This window comes from Ursus americanus, chromosome 19, assembly GCF_024610735.1.
Source record: "Ursus americanus isolate L20-20 chromosome 19, mUrsAme1.1.p, whole genome shotgun sequence".
Lineage (NCBI taxonomy): Eukaryota > Metazoa > Chordata > Mammalia > Carnivora > Ursidae > Ursus > Ursus americanus.
In genome coordinates, this window is record NC_142145.1 from 45,628,851 (window position 1) to 45,650,067 (window position 21,217).

The 21,217-nt window shown below is 46.3% G+C and overlaps 1 protein-coding gene across 5 annotated transcripts in view; it reads right to left on the reverse strand.

Annotated features, from left to right (window-relative positions):
- Window positions 1-21,217, reverse strand: part of LAMA3 (laminin subunit alpha 3) — a 254,952-nt gene that overhangs the window by 140,390 nt on the left and 93,345 nt on the right. For 3 of the 5 annotated variants that reach the window (XM_045781833.2, XM_045781831.2, XM_045781837.2), the window contains 6 exons: window positions 19,664-19,714; window positions 17,763-17,897; window positions 3,911-4,048; window positions 1,849-1,895; window positions 1,030-1,129; window positions 108-160 (listed from right to left, as the gene is read on the reverse strand). In XM_045781833.2, the coding sequence (XP_045637789.2) occupies window positions 108-160; window positions 1,030-1,129; window positions 1,849-1,895; window positions 3,911-4,048; window positions 17,763-17,897; window positions 19,664-19,714 (524 nt within the window). The remainder of the gene's footprint in view (window positions 1-107; window positions 161-1,029; window positions 1,130-1,848; window positions 1,896-3,910; window positions 4,049-17,762; window positions 17,898-19,663; window positions 19,715-21,217) is intronic. The other 2 variants (XM_045781832.2, XM_045781834.2) reach the window with 1 other exon arrangement.

Sequence of the window (21,217 nt, forward strand, 5' to 3'; positions counted from 1 at the left end):
ATCAGCACGCCCCGTACAACCGCAGAGGCACTAATCCCCTCCCACAGACACCCCAACATCAACTGCTCTAACACCGCACTGCTTTATGGACAATCGGCCCACGTTACCTGCCCACACTCTCCGATCCCGCTCACTGTTCCCGCCACGTGGCACTGGCACTCTGTGAAGATAAGAGAGCGTCCCTGGACTAAGGCTGCACAACGGACAGCCCTTGGCTCTGGAAACGTGACACAGCAGCTGTGCGACACGTGTGTTCACTGTCAGGCACACCTCAGCAGAATTCCAGTACGCTCCATTGAAGCCTAAAATGGGACTGCTTTCTGGGGTCAGCAGAAATGGCTAGTTCATGACCCCTCTAAGACAAAGGCTGCAACATCATGGGATTTTTAAGTGATTCTAATGTCAAGGCCATTACTAATATGCTTACATGAAAACATACTCTAGGGGCGCCTGGGTGGCTCAGTCAGTGAAGCGTCTGTCTTCGGCTCAGGTCATGATCCCCAGGTCCTGGGGGATCGAGTCCCACATCCCACATGGGCTCCCAGCTCAGCAGGGAGTCTGCTTCTCCCTCTGCCCCTCCCCTCTGCTTGTGCACTCGCACTCTCTCGCTTTCAAATAAATAAATGAAATCTTTTTAAAGAAAGGACATATCCACTCCACTTAACCACCTTTAGCTTGGTGTTTTTAAGTTCCTGTCCTGTCCTGGCTTCAATCTAAGCACAAAATGAAAATCAAATCAAACCCAAAAGAGGGGTTATAAAAAATCAAGGCAGTATAAACCATTTATCAAGTAGCTGCCTTTGCAAACAACAAAATACATATGGAAACGGGATATAAATCCCTTGCTGAGATTTTCGAAATGACAGAAGTTCTGCCAAAAGCAGGGGAAAAAACATCAAAACATTTACATGAAATTTCAGACAAATTGAACTTATTAAATAAATAGCTCTTTTGTGGGTTTAGTCACTAAAGTAGAGAAAATTAAGAGGAATTAGCAACATAGTAAATTATGATGTGTAAAAACCATACCTGAACATCCACTAGGGTTTTCTTTGGCCAGATTCCAATATAGTGGTTTGCAGATGCTACAAGAAGGACTTTCAACATGAGCCTTGCACTGGCAATATCCCTTTGAAAGAAAATCAAACTAACACTTGACATCGCAAAATTAAGACGTTTGTTCTCAAACATACGTTCTGAACAAAGCTTGTCACAGAATTATATTTTGGCCGTGAAAAGTAAATTAAGGGTAACCAGAGAGGGAAAAAGTACTGTGTTGATTTCAACAGACTGCTCATGGCTTTTGCTTTATTCTTCATTTTTTTCTACACATAATCCATATTTGTGGTTAAGACAAAACTGGAAAATACATTAAAAGAAACATTTAAAAATCACTTCTATTGCTGACATTGTCCTCATCTGTTGATTCTGGGACAGCGTGAACTACGCCTTTAAATGGAAAAGTATCTGAATATTTAACATGTTGAGGATCAGTAGAGAATGATGTTTATCTGAAAGTACTTTTGTAATATGCCAGGGCCACTGTCTCCCTGTAAGAACACAGAATCTCTCTTCCTCTGTCCCTCGGATGCCTGGAGGCCCACCATCTCCAGGCTTTGAAGCTGCAAAGACAGATCATTTCTAAAGCGCTTAGAAACCTCATCGGAAGACCGTGGGATTCACTTTATCACAGATGCACTTGGAACAAGAACAATGACCTCTGTGGCAGTTCAGCTTCGGGTCTTATTTTAATTTACTTTCAATTTTGGGAAGCTCCCCAAGTTAGTCTGTAATATGTATCCAAATACATCAGTTAGAATTGTAACCCTTTTATAACCCTCGACTTACCAAATTGGAGTCCAGGGTACCGGCTGGATCACAGGCACTGCTCGAGCCTGCACGTGATTTAGAAAGATTTTTAAATGCCTGCTGTTTTTATGTCTGTCTTTTGGTTTGTTTTGATGTTTCAAGCTTTCAAAGTTTTATTTGTTTTTAAAAGCAATGCATCTACATTTGTACTTCTTGATAGATGGGTGGCAAGGACTTTGCGTGTAATTCAGAAAAGGCATATCTTGAATAACCTTTAGGGTCCTTGGTCCCCAGATCACCCCTTTTGCCACTTAACTCCATTCCCTGCCTACTACTTAAAGTTCACGTCTGACTGATGATGGAGATGGGGAAAGATTTCAGAATTTTGAACGTCTTTGGGATTGTCCAGAAGAGGGCGATATTGTACCGAGACTTTTTAATTGGCCACTAAATAGAAGCTACAGGATTTGTAGCTTTGTACGTACATTTTTTAGTCAACCAAGACTTAATTCTTTAATTATCACAATCCCCTTGTTCCCCACCTGTATTAAACTTATTTCTAAAAATAATTAGTTTGTTTTCCCTCCTTAGTCAATATGGTATCACAAGCCCAATAAAATTTCTCTTTAATAATGTGGGATCTAACAATGTCTCAGCATTACTACTATACAGCAGTACGACTATTAGAAAGGGAGAGGCTTTGGGTAAGCCTGCCCGAGGCTCGTTTTTCCAATAATTTACATAACCTCATAAAATGATCTTTTCTCGTAAGTTGTTCCTTAGACATTTTCCTCTGTCTCCTCTTTTGTCTGTTTCCTCCAGCTTGTCCCTTGATGATGGCACGTGTTTCTCTTTTTCTGTTTGGATGTTCCCTCACATTCCTTCTTCAGTAAGAGTGAACACTTCCTTCCCGCTCTTTGCTGTTTTTTCAACCTGGTCATGCCCAGGCTTCGGCTCCTGCCCCGGCTGACCACTGTTGCCACCTGGCTCTGGAGGAATTATTGTGGCTGCCCCGCCCCTCTGCCCAGCAGCCACAGCGCTTCCTTCCACTCCCCAGCCCCTGGAGGTGAGCAGACACACCCAGGACAGCCCTGTACTCTGGGGACCTTCGGGCCTTCTCGAAAGCAAACTGCCCCCTCTGACTACTGGCTATAATTTCTACGGGCAGGAAAACCCAATCTCTTGAGGATTCTGGTGAGTGGGGTTCTGGGGAATCCAGCTGGCGCTATGGCCCTGTCTTCAGACAGCTCTGAATGCGGAGCTCAAAGCGCTACCAGGAGCAGGAAGGAGTCAGAGAAAGCCCTCATCTCCAAGTGGAAAGTCTGGTGCAGCCTTCCTCAAACACCTCTTCTCAACGGGGAAAGGGGCCTCTAAAGCAGCTGCAGGAGCTCCTTGCCTCTGGAGGCTGCCGGCCCCCGAGAGCACAGGGAGATTCCATGGGCACCTTATTTCTGTGCCCTCTGCCACAGAGCACAGCAGCCTCTCAAGGTCTCCTGGGGCGGGGCGGTAAGTAGTGAGGACGGCCCAAGACAGTGACAGTGTTTCCCCCTTGGCTCACGCTTTCCAAACCAAACGGACTCTAGGTCACCCCCCTCCCCTTGCACCTGTGCTGTGTGAGGACAATGCCTCAGGAGGCCGGGGGCAGTGAGGACAGAGGGGCGGAAACACAGCAAAGGTCCTGCTCTGCCCACTAGCAAGGGGATTTGCTCGAGCCCCCCCTCAGGGGATCACGGAGCAGCCAGCATCAGTGCTGCGAGCCTGGAATCAGAGAGAAGCCAGGACGCCTTGGGAAGGGGTCAAGGAACACTTGGTATAGCTCAAAGGGGTCACCTTTGCCACACTGTTATGCACAGGAATTGACATGCAAATCAAGAAATATGAATTTATAATACATGGGAATTTTTAAAAATTTTAGGAATAAATCATTTCTGATTTCCTTTGAGGACACGTTATCTGATACATGCATTTTCAACAGACTCGAACTAGGGGGGAATCAGGCAGATGAGGGTCACCAGTGGTGGGTCCCCGGGCTTGTCTGGGAGTCTGGCTGCACACATTTCAGAGAGGAACCCGCCCTCTGGCATTCTGATGTCTTCCCTACCTTGGCAGTGAGGGAAATCATAGGCTCCTGAGAGACACCTGTCACACCGCTGTCCTGTAATCCCCGGAAAGCAGTCACACTGTCCCGTCACCGGGTTGCAGGGCGTCTGGTAGGAGCCAAGGACTGAACACTGGCAGGCTGGATGAAGAGACATCAGTCAGACCCAGGGCAGCAGGGTGTGGGGCCTGGATAGAGCACGGCGGTGGGCCAGACAGACCCAAATGCACGTTCCTGCTATGGGATTGGTTCAGAGCGGCACAGCTAGGTGGTGGCAGACCCGGAGCAAAATGCCACCATTCCATCCTCCCACTTTACATCCATCCAGCCAGCAGACTTGGATCAAAGGCCTACTATGCTCAGAGGCACCAGGACTAGATGTGGGGGTGGAGGTAATCAGGAAAAACACATATTCCCTAACCTCAGAGAACTCCAAATCCAGAAGAGGGGCCAGGGAGTCATTGACAGGGTATGAAGCACCTCCCCCACCCCCACCACTGCCAAGAAACTGTAAGAGAAATGAAGACACATGCCCAATGCCACTCAGCCCGCTCTTGGCAGACAGCAGGACAAGGACTCCAGGCTCCTACCGCCTTCTGGGTCAGCGTTCTTTCACGGCCCCTCCCGAGCCCCCCAGGCCTGTCTGCAGAGATCATGTCCCTACCAAGGGGCACATTACTGAGGAAACGTTCTTGGGTTCTGTGATGGTTAATGTTTATAATGCCAACTTGGCTACACTACGAGGCCCAGATGATTGGCCAGCATCAATCTAGATAGTGCTGTGAACAGTGGTTTTTTTAAGATGTAATTAATATTTCAATCAGTTGACCTTGAGTAAAGCAGATCACCTTCCACAATGAGGGTAAGACCTCATCCAAACAGTTGAAAGCCTTAAGAGAAAGACAGAGGGTCCCTAGGAAGAAGGAACTCTGCCCTCGGATTTGAGCTGCAATATCAGTTCCTCCCATGGTCTCCAGTCCGCCAGCCTGCCCTGCAGATTTTAGACTCGCCAGCCCCCACAATCGTGTAAGCCAATTCCTTCAAGTAAATCTCTCCATAGATATACACACACACCTACACCCTCTTGGTTGTTTCTCTGCAGAGCCCTGATTAACATAAGCGCTCTCTGCTATTTCTGTCTCGAAGGAAAGTGAATGCAAAAACACTGGCAGGCAGCAAGGGCAGCCCAGCCGCGGCAGCAACAGCCAGCGGAATGTGGGGAACATGGTCCCTGGCTCCTCAGGCCACAGAGGTTGTCCAGGGAGCCTCAGGAAACACAGTCACCCTCCAGAGGTGAAGACAAAGACCCAGCCTCAAAGGCGCGCACATTGTTTTAAGTCACGAATTACCCGATCTGGCATCACATGTCTCCTTCTATCCAGCTCACAGGGACAGCTGCCAAGTTGCAAACCCAAACCTCAACACTGGCAGCCCCTCCTCACTCCTGGAAATATTATAATGTCTTACAAACGCTTTCATGCTGCTCTTCGTCTCGGTCCAGGTCCTTTGAAGTTTCTGGAACATTTTTACCTCTCGTCTCCTCGTTGTTTCAGCTTTAAGGCATTTTTACCCCCAAAGACTATAAAAACTAAGGACAGTAGAGCTCCAAAGGGACAAGGAGCGTGTCTGTGGTGCTCCCCAGTGTCTTCCAGCGTCATATACAGCCCTGGTCCCAGTATATGCCAAATAGATATTTGTTCATGGAAAGAGTAAGTAACGACTGAAGTCTTCCTGAGGTCCACCCTGGGGAGGTCCCGGGCTTGCTTTCCCTTCCTGAATCGTGCAGCACTGCCGAGAGACCGGTATTGTGTGTGTAACACCGTCCTCTTCTCCATCAGTAAACAAGCTCATCGATGAGCGGAGTCTCCACCGACACCATGTAAATCACAAGGTAAACATTGCTCCTTATTGCTTCCCGATGCTGATACTGCCCATGACTTTGGAGCTTTCCCTTCCGTTGGGAAAGCGGGTTGGCACCTTCTCCGATCAAAGCCACAAAGCCGACAGTCAGTAACACGGCACCTGCTACCACCCACCTCTCCGGTTCACTGGGCATCAGGCAGGTTCAATCTACAGAAAACCCTAGGTTTCTTCCAACCAACCACCTCGATGTTCTCCTAGACAAACACTGAATTACAAAGTGAAGGGCCAGTTCAAGCCCCACTCGCACCGAATGTGGCTTCAGACTTCTCCCCAGGCCCAGACCTAGGGGTTTGTCTCCCCTCGTGCAAAAGCAGGGAGGGTCTCCCCGGAGCATCCCGGAAAACTTCCCTGCAGCGCCATCACTAGCTGGGCCTATTTGGCCTCTTCTGTTGGCCGGTTTGTCTGGTTTATGGGACTGTTGCTGACAAGTGGAAGATTAATCTTGCACTGACAACCTATTTATAGTTTTCTAAGGAAAGACTTGTCACCACAACGCAAGGACTACAGCAAACTCCAATGGGGACAGTTCCTGGCCCCGGGTCAGGTCAGTGTGGTTGGGGTTTGGGGGCAGCTGTATTTGGTGCCCCTTCGGTTCCTGGTCATGGAAGACCCACTTGTTTCCACAGCCCACCCCCTCCCAGCCTCTATTCTAATTGCTGACCAGTTGCTACCCAACAAACTGTACCAGGAAAAGAGGGAAGAGGGAAGGAGGAGAAACATGAAGGAGAGGAAAGCAGGAATGAGGAAAGGGGGCGAGGAGAGGAAAAGTGGGGGGTGTGGTGGGAGGAGGAAAAGGGGGAAGTAAACCCCCAAATCACCAGGTTAACTGAGAGAATTAAGTTGTATGCTGTAGTTGAAGATAAAGAGGTGACCCAGACATCAACGTAAACACAACTTTTAAATACGTATAGACAGTTCACCAATGGGGTCTCCTATCTATGATTTGACTTCTACCTACGAAAAAGAAAACTGCAGGGCACTTGCGTGAGTGGAAATTAAAATGAGAAGAATACGGCGTTGTACTTAGGGAAGTCTGGGGCGAATTAAGTTAATGCAAAACATGACTGCAGCACCCCAGCTCCAAGAACAACTCAGAGGGTTTTTAAGTTTCTCCTCAAGAAGATTTTTTAAATCTTTCAAACAATATAGGGCAAAGCCATAAGAACATTCTTTTGGCTAGAATATACTGGACCATCCGATGTAGCATTTGGGGTCATGTTGATTTTATTCTAAAATTCAGTGGCCAAGCAATCGGTTTTGTCTTAAGAAAAAAAATCACGAATTAAAATCCTGGGTTGGACCTCATTGCTACACTAAGCTCAGATTTCAGTGAGTCTGAGCCTCAGGCCTCAAGCCGCCCCCACGGGAAAATTTTAAAGAGATCACAAAAGCTGTTGGAAAAAGGAAAGAGCAAGAGAAGAGAGACTATCAGAGACAGAATTCTTCCAGAACCTAGTGGTCCAAATGGAACCACAAGCTTCAAGGGGCACGCTTACACCACACCAGGAACACGGTGGGTGGTGCATTTCCTGCGAAGCTTGGAGAACAGCGGTGGGAGGCTCCTGGGAGGCTGGCTGTGCTCTGGCAGGGTCACTGAGACAGGACTTAAGGTGATCTGCCCCCCCTCACTTCCCTGCTTGAATTTCAAAGCCTGAACAATACTTCCTCCCGCCAGGGAATGGGACCCGTGCACACAAGGCACTTGCCCTGTGCCTCACTGTGTGAGCCCTTCCCTTCACTTGAGCCACGACTTGAACCACAGACAGAACCCGGCAGAGGCTGGCTGCACACATTCACCCAGGGAGCCAGGGAGCACCTGCTGCTCTCCCCCGGCCCTTCTCTGCAGCCCTCGGCACACCTTCTCAGTCTCGTGTTTCCGTGGTCTGCCTTTTGGCCAGTGAGCTCAGATGACTTTGGTTGACCTTTGGAAGCAGAGCTCCAAACCAGCTGTACCAAAAATATAAATGAGAAAATACAGTCTTATTTGTTTTGAATCCAGACTCTATCATTTAAACAAGGAATGTTGTGGCATTATGCACAGTAGCTATTAATGAGGTTTCATGTCAGGTGTCATCTTCTTAGGAAACAAAGATGCTACAGTTAAACTTCAGAGGTCTTCCTTACAGGACTGGTCACTTTGGGGAACCGGGGTTTCTCAGAGAGCTGATGATTTTAGCGACCCACAGTTCCGCCACCCTGTTTTGGTTACAGCATCCTGATTTTGCGGTGGCGGGATGGGTGTGGGGGGGTAGCTCTTCCCCTTGCTCCACGCATGCTGTTCAGACTATGGACTTCACTATAGCTCCCTGGAACTGGGGAGACTCAGGCTTGGCCAGTCAGAGCACAGAATTCCATGGCCATGGGCTTGGTTCGGGAATGGGCACGTGATGCAATCAGAACCAGACTTGACCTGGAGGAATGCATGCTCTTTTCCCTAGACTTGAACCTGGAAGGATGAATGTCAGTCTTCTCAGGCTCTGTAACAAAATACCATAGACTGAACGGCTTGAACAACCCACATTTATTTTCTCACTGTTCTAGAGGTTGGGAAGTCCAAGATCAAGGTGCCAGCAGATTTGATTCCTGGGTATGCTCTTCCTGGCTTTCCGACAGCTGCCTTCCTGCTATGCCCTGCTGTGCCCTCACATGGCAGGCGGAGTATATGGAAAAGCTCATTGGTGTCTCTTCTTAGGACGACACTAATCCTATTAGATCAATGTTCCGACCTTTGACCTCATTTAACTTAATGACTTCCTTACTCCAAATACAGTCACTTTGGAGCTTCAACATATGAATTTGAGGGGGACACAATTCAGTCCGTAGTGATATATGTCTAAGAAGTGTCAGCTACCATCTTACCACCACCTGAAACCTAAAAATGAAGCCAATCTACAACATAGCAGATTTGCAAGATGGGGAAAAACAGACCCTGCCAACATCTTTTGAGCCCCTGGATCAACCTGTTCCTGAAGCCAAAACATGCCTGAACTATTCAATTAAAGCCAATAAATTCTTCTTGCCTTAAGTCAGTTTAGGTTAAGCTTTCTGTCACATGAAACTATAGAGTCAAAATTGACTCTTTAATCACCAAAATGTTCTCATTTTAAAAGTACTCGTACTAAATAGTACTCTTACTAGAATGTACCTCCTGAAACACAGTTTCAGACATCATTTCACCACGACATCCTGATCCAGAGCCGTTATTCTGGTATTCATTTCCTTGTTCTAACAGTGACATCCTCAGTACCTTCTGAGTTGAGGAGGATTATTTGCTCATCTAATGGTCCCAGGCTGCTATTCTTCCGCAGTTTCCTGTCTGCTTTTCTGTCCCCTCCCTTACTGTCAGTGTGTTGCCTTAGCAATTTCCCCCTCCCTTCCAATTCACCACGGGTGTGGCTTAGAAAACAACCAAACTTAGCACAATTATTAAAAAAAAAAAAGGCATAGGTAAGAGAGGGCCTACAGGATCCTTCTAGTAGGGAAATGCATGGATTTTAGTGAGGGTCTTTGGAAGTGTCCTTTTTCATTTTACAGACGCAATAGGAGTTGAGGGGTCATACTGCCTGGTTCTCTCATTTTTGCTCCAGATACATGAGCCAGATAACTAAATTCCATCTAGATGGAATAATACTATACTGCAGTTCAAAGAATGAAGGCAGATATTTAAAAAGTCATTTCTTAAGTGGAAAAAAAATGACCAGAATTTAAGGTTTATTACAGAAATCCGTGTTTCAATAGGCAGAGCATTGAAAAGAATCACTTGCTTATAGGAGCTGTAAGCAAATCAGAATCATGGCGTCCCTTTAAGGAAACTGTGCAAATTAAACCACATAAAGGTACAACTAAATGTCATGTAATTCGTGTATTGAAAAAGCACAGCTCCTGCTATAACTAAACCCGCAGCTCTTTTCAGCTTCACTCAGGGCTGGTGATTGTCCCCCTGCAGCTACATGAACACGCTAGTAAGTTCTAGGGCTTTTCGGGTAAGAGAGCAATCATTAAGTCAAAATCCAGTTTAAGGTCAAATCTCAGGACATTAACATTTCTATCCTCCTTCCTTCTTGCCTGGCTTAAGGCAGAAGAGTAAAGGCAAGACTATGGATTAAAGATGAAACAGGGGTGCATCTCAGATGACTTCCTCATGCCATTTGGTCCTTACTCCTGCCCTATAGAAAATGTGTAAAAGGTAAGACAGAGAGGGTGCTTCCCCCGAACCGGTTTAGGAAGGAATTACGCCATGTGAACTGGCCCAGGTGTAATGGCTTTATCAGTTGATTGCAGCAATCTACTGAGCAACACTTTCCAGGTGAAAGAGGGACCCTAAACTCACCCAAGTACTCCACGATTTTCAGACAGGAACTATTTGAGAGTCTGAAGCCACAAAACCAAAGAGTAGAATGAAAGAGAAGTGACCAACTGCTCAGAATCATTGACAAAATCCTCCAGGATTGCTTAACATGGTAGCTTTCAAATCTTTTAGCTACACGCACAGTAAGAAATTTTACACTGTAACCCAATAAACACACTACACTCACGCGCACGCGCGTTGATAGATGATAAAGATGTAAAAACAAAGATATTTATTAATATAGGAGATAACTATGAACAAAAAGAACTTTGCAAAACCTTTCTTTCCATTACTGCTTAGAAAGCATAATTGCTGTTCTGTTCTATTTCATCTTAAGGTCCATACTCACTGAATTGATTTCTCCAGGCACTAATGGATGGCGACCTGCAGTCTGGGAAGCACAGTCCTCATGCTCTCACCCTGCAACTACCTAGCTTTCCCTGGATCTCAGATTAGTTGCTATAAAATAAGTAATTTCAATTTCTTTTAACTCCAAGATTCTAAAGCATGTTGTTTTATCACTGTTGTAAATAAGATACCAGAAGAGATGGGCGCAGATTTACAGAGAGATAAGGCTGATATGTGTCTGGAGAGGAAACACCCTGCTTTTATGTGTTGGATTCCCTCCCCATCTCTTTTAAAAATAGGTTTACTGAGCTATAATTCATATACCATACAATTCATCCATTTAAAATGTACAATACAATGTTTTTTACTGTATTCACAAGGTTGTGCAATCCTCAGCACGATCTAATATTAGAATCACTTTTGTCCCCCCAAAAGAAACCCCATACTCACTAGGAGTCTGTCCCCATTGCCCCATCTCTGCCGCCCACCCCCCTCCATCCCAGCCCTAAGCAACCACTAATCTACTTCCTGCCTCTATGAATTTGTTCTTTACATTTCATATACATGGAATCATGCAATATGTGGTCTGTGACTGGCTTCTTTCACTTAGCATCTGTTTTCAAGTTTCCTCCAAGTTGTAGCATGTGTCCACACTTCACTCTTTTTTTTCCCAATAATATTCCATAATATGGAGAGATTACATTTTATTTATCCATTCATCAGCTCATGAACATAGTTCATTTCCCCTTCTTGGCTACGCTGACAAATGCTGCTACAGACATTGGTATACAAGCTACTGTGTGGTTGTGTGTTCTCCTTGCCCGCGGATACACACCTAGGAGTAGATTTCCTAGATCATATGGTAACCCTAGGTTTAACATTTGGTGGAATAGCAAAAAGGTTTGCAAAATGGCTGTACCATTGTGCATTCCCACTAGCAATGTATGAGGGCTCAGATTTCTCCACATCCTTGGCAACATTTGTTACAGCCTGCCTTTATAGTGGACAGGAAATGATACTTCATTGTGCTTTTAATTTGCACTTACCTAATAACCAATGAAGTGGAACATCTTTTCATGTGCTTATTGGTCCACTGTAGATCGTCTCTGGAGAACTATTGATTCAAATTTTGTCCATTTTTTAATTAGGTCGTCTTAGAGTGTTGTAAGAGCTCTTTAGCTGTTCTCCGCGATCCTATATATCTGTGCCTTATCAGACACATGACCGGCAAATACCTTTCTTCATTCTATGGTTGTCTTTTCACTTTCTTAAGAGTGTCCTTTGCAACACAAAGGTTTTGAAAGGTTAGTATCTATTTCTTCTTTTGTTCCCTGTGCCTTTAGTGTCAAATCTAAAATATTATTGCCTAACCTAAAGTCACAAAGATTTACGTCTATGCTTTCTTCTAGGAGTCTCACAGGCTAAGCTCTTATATTTAGGCTTTTAACCCATTAGGGTTAATACTGGTATATGGGACGCTGTAGAATCCACTCACATTTAATGCTGTTATTGATGTGGTTGGATTTACTCCAGCCACTCTGCATTTTGTTTTCTTTTTTTTTTTAATGATTTTTTATTATATTATGTTAGTCACCATACAGTACATCCCCGGTTTCCGATGTAAGGCTCGAGGATTCATTAGTTGTGTATAACACCCAGTGCACCATGCAATACGTGCCCTCCTTACTACCCATCACCGGCCTATCCCATTTCCCCACCCCCCTCCCCTCTGAAGCCCCCAGTTTGTTACATGTCTCCCGTCTTTTTGTTTTGCTATTCCCCTTTTCTTGCCTTCTTTTGTATTAAATAAATGGATATTTTCTAGGGTAGCACTTTACTTTCTTTAACGTTTTTACTTATTTTTTGTTACTGTCTTAGTGGTTGCTCTAGAAGTTACAAAATACATCTTAAAAGGATCTACTTCACATTTATATTGACTTAGTTCCAGTGACATAGAAACCTTCCTCCTACATAACTCCATTCTCTGTTTCTGTGCTATTATTGCTATATGTATTATGTCTAAACATGTCAAAACCCAACAATACATTGTTATAGTTATTTATATAATCTAGATCTTCTAAAGAAGCCAATAGAAGAAAAGAGAATATACATATATAGAAAGTATCTTAATAAACTCCCTTATTTATCCTTTCTGGTTCTCTTCATTTCTTGCCATAGATTTGATGTCACTTCCTTATTCTCTTTCATAGCTTTGTTCTCACCCATCTCTTTTATGCTATTATTGTTAAATATATTACATTTCTGTATGACATAGGCATACACACACACACACAGAGTTGTGTATATATGTATATATATGCTATGTATGTTGGAGCCCCACCTAACATACAGACGTGTGTGTGTGTGCGTGTGTGTGTGTACAGTCTTGTGCAATTTCTTTTAATATCAATCAAGACAAGAAGGGATAAAAATATGCAATTATACTATATTTTGTAATACTTACTATTATGGACTGAATTACATGCCCCCCAAGTTCATATGTTGAAGCTCTAACCACTGATGTGACTGTAATTGGATATAGGACCTTTAAGGGGTAATTAAGGTTAAATGAGGTCATAAGGGTGGGGTCCTAACCCCACAGGACCGCTATCCTTTTAAGACAGGCAGAAACATCAGAGATTTCTCTCTCTCATTCTTTCTGCCCACACGCAGAGGGGAAAGGCCTATGAAGATACGAGGAGAAGGCAGCTGTCCGCAGGCCAGGAAGAGAGCACTCACCAGAAATCAATTTTCTATCACCTTGATCTTAGAATTCTAGCCTCCAAAAGCGTGCGAAAATGAGTGTCTGCTGTTTGAGGCACACAGTCTGCAGTCTCCTGTTACGGAAGCCCAAGCAGACCAATACACCTACCTGATTACCTTCACCAACACTCAATATTCTGCAGGTGGATTCCAACTACTGTCCGGTGTCACTTGCTTTCAGCCTTGAAGAACCTCCTTTATTATTTCTTGTAAGACAGGTGTGCTAGCCCCAAACTCTCTCTTTTTATTCATCTGGGAATATCTTTATTTTGATTTCATTTTGAAAGATAATTTTGATGGATATAAAAATTCTTGATTGACAAAAATTTTACTTTCAGGGGTGCCTGGGTGGCTCAGTCAGTTAAGCGTCCGCCATCGGCTCAGGTCATGATTCCAGGGTCCTGGGATCCAGCCCCACGTGGAGCTCCCTGCTCAGCAGAGAGTCTGCTTCTCCGTCTCCCTCTGCCGCTCCCCCTGCTTGTGCTCTCTCACTCATTCTCCTCTCTCTCTCAAATAAATAAAATCTAAAAAAAATTTTTTTTTACGTTCAGTTCTTAGAATGTGTGGCCCCACTGTCTTCTAGCCCCTATTGTTTCAGATGAGAAGTCAGTTAACATTTTAACTGGGATTCCCTGGCTTGGGCTGAGTCATTTTTCTTTTGCTCTTGCAAGACTTTTTTCTGTCTTTCAACATTTAAACCATGAAGTCTGAGTATGGCTCTCTTTGCAGGTATCGTGCTAGGATAGGAGTTCATTAAAATTCTTCGGTATCTAGATTGTTTTTCATTAGATTTGGGGAGTTTTCTGCCATTATTTCTTAGACTATGTTTTCTGGCCCTTCCACTCCTCCTCTCTTTCCTGTATTCCCATTACACAGATGTTGGTACACACTGGTGTCCCATGTTTCTTTAAGGCTCTTCCACGTATCTGCATTCTTCTTCTGTTTTTCAGACTGAATAATCTCTATTGATCTGTCATCAAGTTTGCTGATTCTTCTGCTGGCTCGCGTCTCCTACTGAATCCCTTTGGTGAATTCTTCATTTCAATTATACTTTTCACCTCCAGAATTTCCATTTGGTTCTTCTTCATAATTTCTATCTCTTCATTGATATCCTCCATTTGATAAGACATTACCATTACATTTTCCTTTAATTCACTAAGCATGGTTTCCCTTACCTCTTCGCACATATTTATAACTGCTATTTTGGTCACGGCTAAATCTACCATCTGAGCCCATTCGAAAGCTGTTTCTATTGGCTGCTTTATACCCAAGTATGCGTCATACTTCCCTGATTCTTGGCATCTCTCTTTTTTTTTTTTCTTTTTTGAAAACTGGACATTCTAGGTAACATATTGTAGCAATGCTGGCTATCACCAGGATTGCTCTTTGTTTGCTTGGCTGGTGGGTTGTTTAATGATGTGGCTGAACTAATTCTGCAAGGTCGGCTTCCCCTCCAACGTCCAGCCTCTGATGTTCCCACTCAGGTGTTCCCCCTTGTGTTTATCTCCTGGCCTGGCTACCCCAGCGGCACCCCTGGGTCCATACAAGCAACTTATTGGTTGAACGTTGTGCTTGAACCTGCTTGGCCGGTCAGATTTTTACTCTTTCCCATTGCATATGCGTAGAGCTTGGAGGCCGATACCGAAGTGTAGAGAATTCACATTTTTCCCTTACATTCAGCCAGGGACTACTAGTTTGGACTTCTCCTCTCTGGTCACTCCTGAGAGGGCACAGCCTTGGGCACCATACAGTTCTAGATAACCAGCGATGACGAAGGTATCCTTTTTAAGGCTGACTCAGGAGTTACCCTGTGTCCGAGCAGCTTGTCGGTCAATGTTTGGTTAGACACTGTGCTTAAACCCCTCCTGCCAGTGTGGCTATGACCCTACGGTAACAGATCTGTGCACAGCATGGAGATGTTTCGGGGTCTTCCCCCCACCCCCGTCTGATTGGATTCCTCCTGAAGAGGTGCCATCGAGCACGCGCACACAACCTTCCCAAGCTGCAGACTTATCTGTGATATCAGAAGGGCTCCTCTTGGCTGAACTCCCTCGGATTCTCGCTACTGAACTTCCCACTGCCATCGGGCTTACACCAGAGCTACCAGCCACCTCATAATTGCTCCCCACACCAAGATATTATTTTCTGCAACACCCTCTGGGCCGCTTCAGACAGAGCTTCCGAACTCTATCATTATGACCTCCCTGTCCTCCTGACTGTGCAGACCCCTGCACCACCAGACTTGAAGATGAGGACCTACTTTTCCTGGCGTGACCCCCCTGCTCTACGAGCAGGCACTGGGGGTAGGAGTGGAAGCTCCTGGTTGTCTCAGCTTGCCTCGCCTAGCTTGGGACCTCCACTCTACGAGCCAGCCTGGGTGCGGGTGATTGGGCTCTAGTATTTTCAGCCTGCGGGGCATGGTGTAGAGTCTCTACCCTACAGGAGGGGCTGGGTGGAGAAAGAGAAGACATGGTCCTCTCTGCCAAGCCTGCCTGGAATAGAGCTTCTACGACGCAAGCCAGGGGGGCAATGAGAAATGCCCACAGCCTGCCCCTCCTCGGGTAAAACTGTAGCCCCAGAGCAGGAGTTTAGAAGAAAGCGAACCCCCATCTTCTTGGCTGTCCATGCCCAGGGCAGAGCTTCTAAAACACACAGTTGGGGTGCAGGGGGTAACGGAGATCCAATGTCAGACTTGATCTTACTGATATTTAGATTTTGTTAAATAAATGTTTCTTCATTTGCTCTTAGGACAATTTCCAGAGATTTTAAATGATTATTAAAAATTCTTTACCCGCTAAAGTTTTGTTTTGTTGAAGAGAGGGTCCCACTGAGCTCCCTACTCCGTCATCCTGAAAGCCCCACTTACCTGTGCTCTATCCTGAATATACCTTTGTATTTTTTCCCTGCCTTAAAACGAGTTAGTTCTAGTAGTGAAGAAATGGGGGGGGGGGGGGGGAAGCATTCTGAAAATATTGCATTACTCTTCACCTTTATATCCATAAACACAGAGGCACAATCTGACAGCCTTGCCCAAGGGAATGACTAGGTTGGAATATTTGTAATTCATTCTAGTACAATGAGTCTGGAGCTGTGGCTGGTAAGGAGGAGGAAAAAAGAAAATCTTTGGGATACTTTCAATCACGAGCACAGTAGCTGAAGCAGAACTAACATGAATGTCAGCAGATGATTAGGAAATTAACATGAGATATTCTGTCCACGCCTTGCCCCCCAACAGCTTATGTCTGCGATATAATTGGGGGAGTGTTTACAAAACAAAGAGCAGCTAGAAAATGCTGTTACAGCAGGGGAGTGAGATAAACTACCTGGGTGCCCCAACCCTTCTCCTGCTTTTGGTGAAATGACCTCGTCTTCACTGCTCAGCATCTTGCCTTCCCCCACCCCAAGCTCCTCTGGGCTTGGGCCCTCGTGGACACCTGCAATGGAGGGTCTCCACTCCCTCTCCCTCCCTGGCAGACAAGATTGATTGCTCAATACTGATGGTAGCCTCCAGCAGCGCTCAGGGGCTGGCAAGCTCTGAACAGCACTTCCCACATGCTCCTGGAGCTGGGTTCTGGGTGTCTGGATGCCAACTTGGTTTTGCAAATAAGAAGTACTCCAATAAGATCAGAAAGGTGGAAGTAAGGAGCAGGCTGCCTTCCCGCGCCTACTGAGCGTTTCTGTAGCTGAGCCCCGACTAGCTTCCTGGGGACCAAGACGTGGCTGTGGAGGCAGAAGGATTGCAGACCTTCATCCTGGAGCTGCGCTCCCACAGTCTGGGCTTCATGCTCAGCCTTTCTATTGGAGCCTCCGTGGACACCCTGCCAGGAGTCTGCGCTCCAGCCCTCAATGACCGAGCTGAGCACCTAAGGACCTAGAGCAAGTCCCTGTGTGTATATAACCCCTGGAGGGGTGTTCAGTTCCTGCCCTGAGCCCCCACTGATGATCCTCTCTTCTCTTCCCTTCCCTCCCTCTCCCTGCTGGGGGAGAACAGCGGCAGGCAGCGGACCGGACAGGGAGGCAGAGGAGCACTTGGGCAAATTCATTCATTCATTCACTCATTTGCCCAACACTCACTACATTCCTCTTTTGCCCTAGGGACCGGGTCAGACACCTCCTCTTCCCACCCTCCGTCTCCTTTGGTGACTCTTATTAGGACGCGGGACAAGTAGTTTGTGGTTTCGTGCTTGCTGGTCCCGCGTCCTTTCCAGAGTCAGGATTCACACCCGCGCAGCTCCAGAGCCCACGTGCTTACCACCAGGGAGGAGGAGGAGGGGTAGGGTGGGAAAGACAAAAGAAGGGAGGTGACATGGCCCAGGTAGGGGGACAGTCACCTGTAATACACAGATACAAGCCAGGGGCTCACTTGCTAACCTGCAGGCCACAGAGCTGTGCCAGCAAGCGTCTCTGCACTTCCTCAAGAGGAACCTGACCTCCAGGGATGGATGATCGCTATGCTGTGTGTTGCCCCCTTACCTTGGCAAATGGGGAATGAGTAGAAACCCAGGCGGCAGGCATCACACCGAGGGCCCTCGACCCCAGGGCGGCAAAGGCACCTTCCGTAGGCATCACATATTTCAGGGAGAACGCCTTCCAAGTCACAGTCACACCCTGCAAGGAGAACGGACTCTCAGATGGGGGGCCTCCAGCCTCCTTCCTTTCTCAGCTCCCTCCTTCCCCTCAGGTTACTGTCATGGAAACACAGATAATGAGCTACCTATGGCTTCTAGATATTCTTGACCTAGAACACTACACATTAAAGGGAAATAAACAAATGTGAAGGAAAGGTCAGAGAGCCCATTAAGAAACATCTAGGGTGGGCACCTGTTTGCAAAGCAGCTACAATCTTTCAACATCTACCCCTGGGGAAACACTGCTTTTTTTCCCCCAAATCTGAGCCATGTGCAGTAAAACTTCAATTTAATAGATTCCTACCTAATGACCATCTTGAATGTAACGTATTTTTACCTTCCATTTCTTAGAAGAAAAGAAACATACATAAATTCAGCCCTACTATGTGCCAGCTGTGGCTTTGGTGCGGGCTATGCTTGGGTCGTCTCTCTTAACCCTCCAGGCACAGGCCTTCCCAGAAGGCAGGCTGCTTCCAATTCCTCCAACGGCACTTCCCTGCCTCAGGACCTTTGCTCTGGCTGTTCCCTCTGCCTGTAATACCCCCTTCTGGTTCTTTCTCATCCTTTAGGATAGAAGGAAGTGGAAGTGCTCTGGTGTGACTTCTGAGCCCAGGTCACAACAGGTTTTGTGGTTTCCATTCTCAGTCTCCAGGAACCCTGAGACCACCATGTGAGTGCACAGGGAAGGGAAAGTTTTACTGTCGCTTACAGTCTTGGCCTTAAAACCAAGCACTGGAATTCAGTAAGATACTTGAACTTTGGCTTAGAGGCCCAAAGAATCCTGATTTATAACCACCTATAAACAGAAAAGAAAACATCTAGTACTATGCATTTTTTAAGTTGTTTCTGAAATTCACTTTTCAATGTTTCTTCTTCCTTACCTAGCAAATCATCAGAATCTGGAGGCCCCCCCTCACGTTTCGCTGACTGTCACCTCCCCACACCTCACCATCAGGACGTGGTGATTATAGCTCAGGAAAGTCTCTGGAATCTTCTCCTGCTTCCAGAGTTTCAGAGCCTTCGTTCAGGGCTTCATCCTCATTTGCCCAGATTATTTTGAGAGCCTCCTAACCAGGCTGTCTGCTTCCCATCTTGCCCCTTCCAATCCATTCTCCATACCGGTGTCAAGAGTGATCGTCCCAAAACACCAACCCTCTCATATCATTTTCCAACTTAAATTCTTCAAAGGGACACAATGTCTTCAGGACACAGCCCAACGTCTTTGATACGCGTGACACAGTAAACCTTCAAAATCTCCCAGGCTGCCAGCAGCCTAAGCAGCATCATTGCACCAACTAGAAAAAGTGTCCATTCTCAAGATGCTTTCCTGACACTTGCTGTACAATGGTCACCATAAAGATACAAATCTTCCACGTCCTCCATGGATATGGCGCCCCCACAGATGGGGTGGAGCTGCACCCTGCGGCGTACACAGCGGAGCCCGGCTGCCCGCTCTGGTCTTTCCCTAATCCTCTGCTCTCCCTGAACTTCTCCCCCCTACCCCTGATGCAGCCCCAGTGACCTACCTGCCATCCCCGCTCCTGTCCCCATGCCATCTCTCAGCTGTCCCTCTGCCTGGCTAACTCCGTCATGCTCCACGACTCCGCTCTCCCGCGGCTCCTACCTTCCTCCTTCCTTCCTGCCTCCCTCCCTCCCTTCATTCTGTAGGAACGCCCCTCCTGCGGCTTCCCCAGTTTGTGTTCTCGCCCAGACGTAGCGTGAGCTCCTGCTGTTGTCACGGTTTACCTGCCTGTGTCTTCCCCAGGACTGGGAGCTTCCAGGGAGCAGGAACTGTGCCTAGGACAGAGAAGGCACTTCGGGAATGTTTAATGAATGAAGAACACACTCAATATACTCTTGAATACCTTCCATTCTTTTTAGTAAACACCATTCCTTGAATTCTATTTTACAGGCATCCACGCAGAGCCTCCGCACAGAGATACCAGAATTTGCCCGTCCATCTTTAAGCCTTATCTGACGGGTCTCCGTGACCCTGCCAAGCAGATGACATGCCTGGCCCCAGGGAAGGACACAGCCAGGAAAGCATGTCCGAGCGGCTGTCACCCCAGTCTCTGAGTTCCCATCGTGAGCATGTCCTCCAGCCCCAACCACACTGACCTCAAAGCCTGGCAAGGGCAAGTAGCTAATTATAAAGTGACGGGGGAACTCAAACCCTTTTCATGATATTTGTCAAGAAACCTCCTAGGCACCCATGTCTTCAGGTCATGTGGGCGGCTTTACATAATGATCCCCAGATCGCTTCCATCTCCCAGGTCAAGTGCCCGCAGCTGTTGTTTTGCTGGTCCCCGCTCTTTGTTTGAACTTGGAGGCATAACAGTGTGCACGCACCTGCAGGCTCATGTCTCTCTAGAGTGTATGTTTTGCATACGCTGTCATTTTCAAAAGGAGCCCTTGAAGATGTGTTGATGATACACTGGCTTCCTAGATATAAACCTTAAGTGGATATAAATGATCCCTTGGACCCAGAAAACCTCAAAGATATCCAAGGTCATGAAATATAATGAAAAAACCTGGAGACATTCTGATCTGCAAAACTGCTCTGTTCTGTTGCTTCAAGTCATCCTGTCTGGAACTGAGCAGGATTTTCCAGTAAAGTGGTTCTCAATCGTGGCTGCACTTGGGAATCTCCTGGTAAAATACAATTACCTGGGTACAGATCCTAAAGCCAGAAATTCTGATATAATCCCACCATCTGTAAACTGGGGCCTGAGAACCAAATCCACCCTGTTTTAGTAAATAAAGTTTTACTGGGACACAGCCAAGATCTTTCATTTACATGTTGCCTAAGATAGCTTTCCTGGTACAACAGCAACGTCAAGTATTCACCATTTCACCTACAAATCCAAAAACATTGACCATCTGATTGTTTGAGGGAAACGGTTTGCCAACCACTAAATGGGATTTCCAGTAACAAGAGCCGTGGTTCTTAACAAGAAGCATCTGTCAGAATCATCTGGAAAACTTGTTCAAAATACAAGCCTGGAGGGGGCGTTCCAAGATGGCAGAGGAGCAGGAGACCTAAAGTTCGTCTGGTCCCAGGAATTCAGCGAGAGAGCTACCAAACCATTCTGAATACCCATGAACGCAACTGGAGAATGAAGAAAAGAGTAGCAGAAACTCTGTGAACAGAAAAGCAACCACTTTCTGCAAGGAGGAGAAAAGATGGCGGAGGAGTAGGCGACCCTTTCTCAGCTGGTCCCGAGTCAATATCTGGATATCTACCAGACCATCCTGAACATCCACGGAATCAGCCTGAGACGCAGGAAGATACATCTGGAG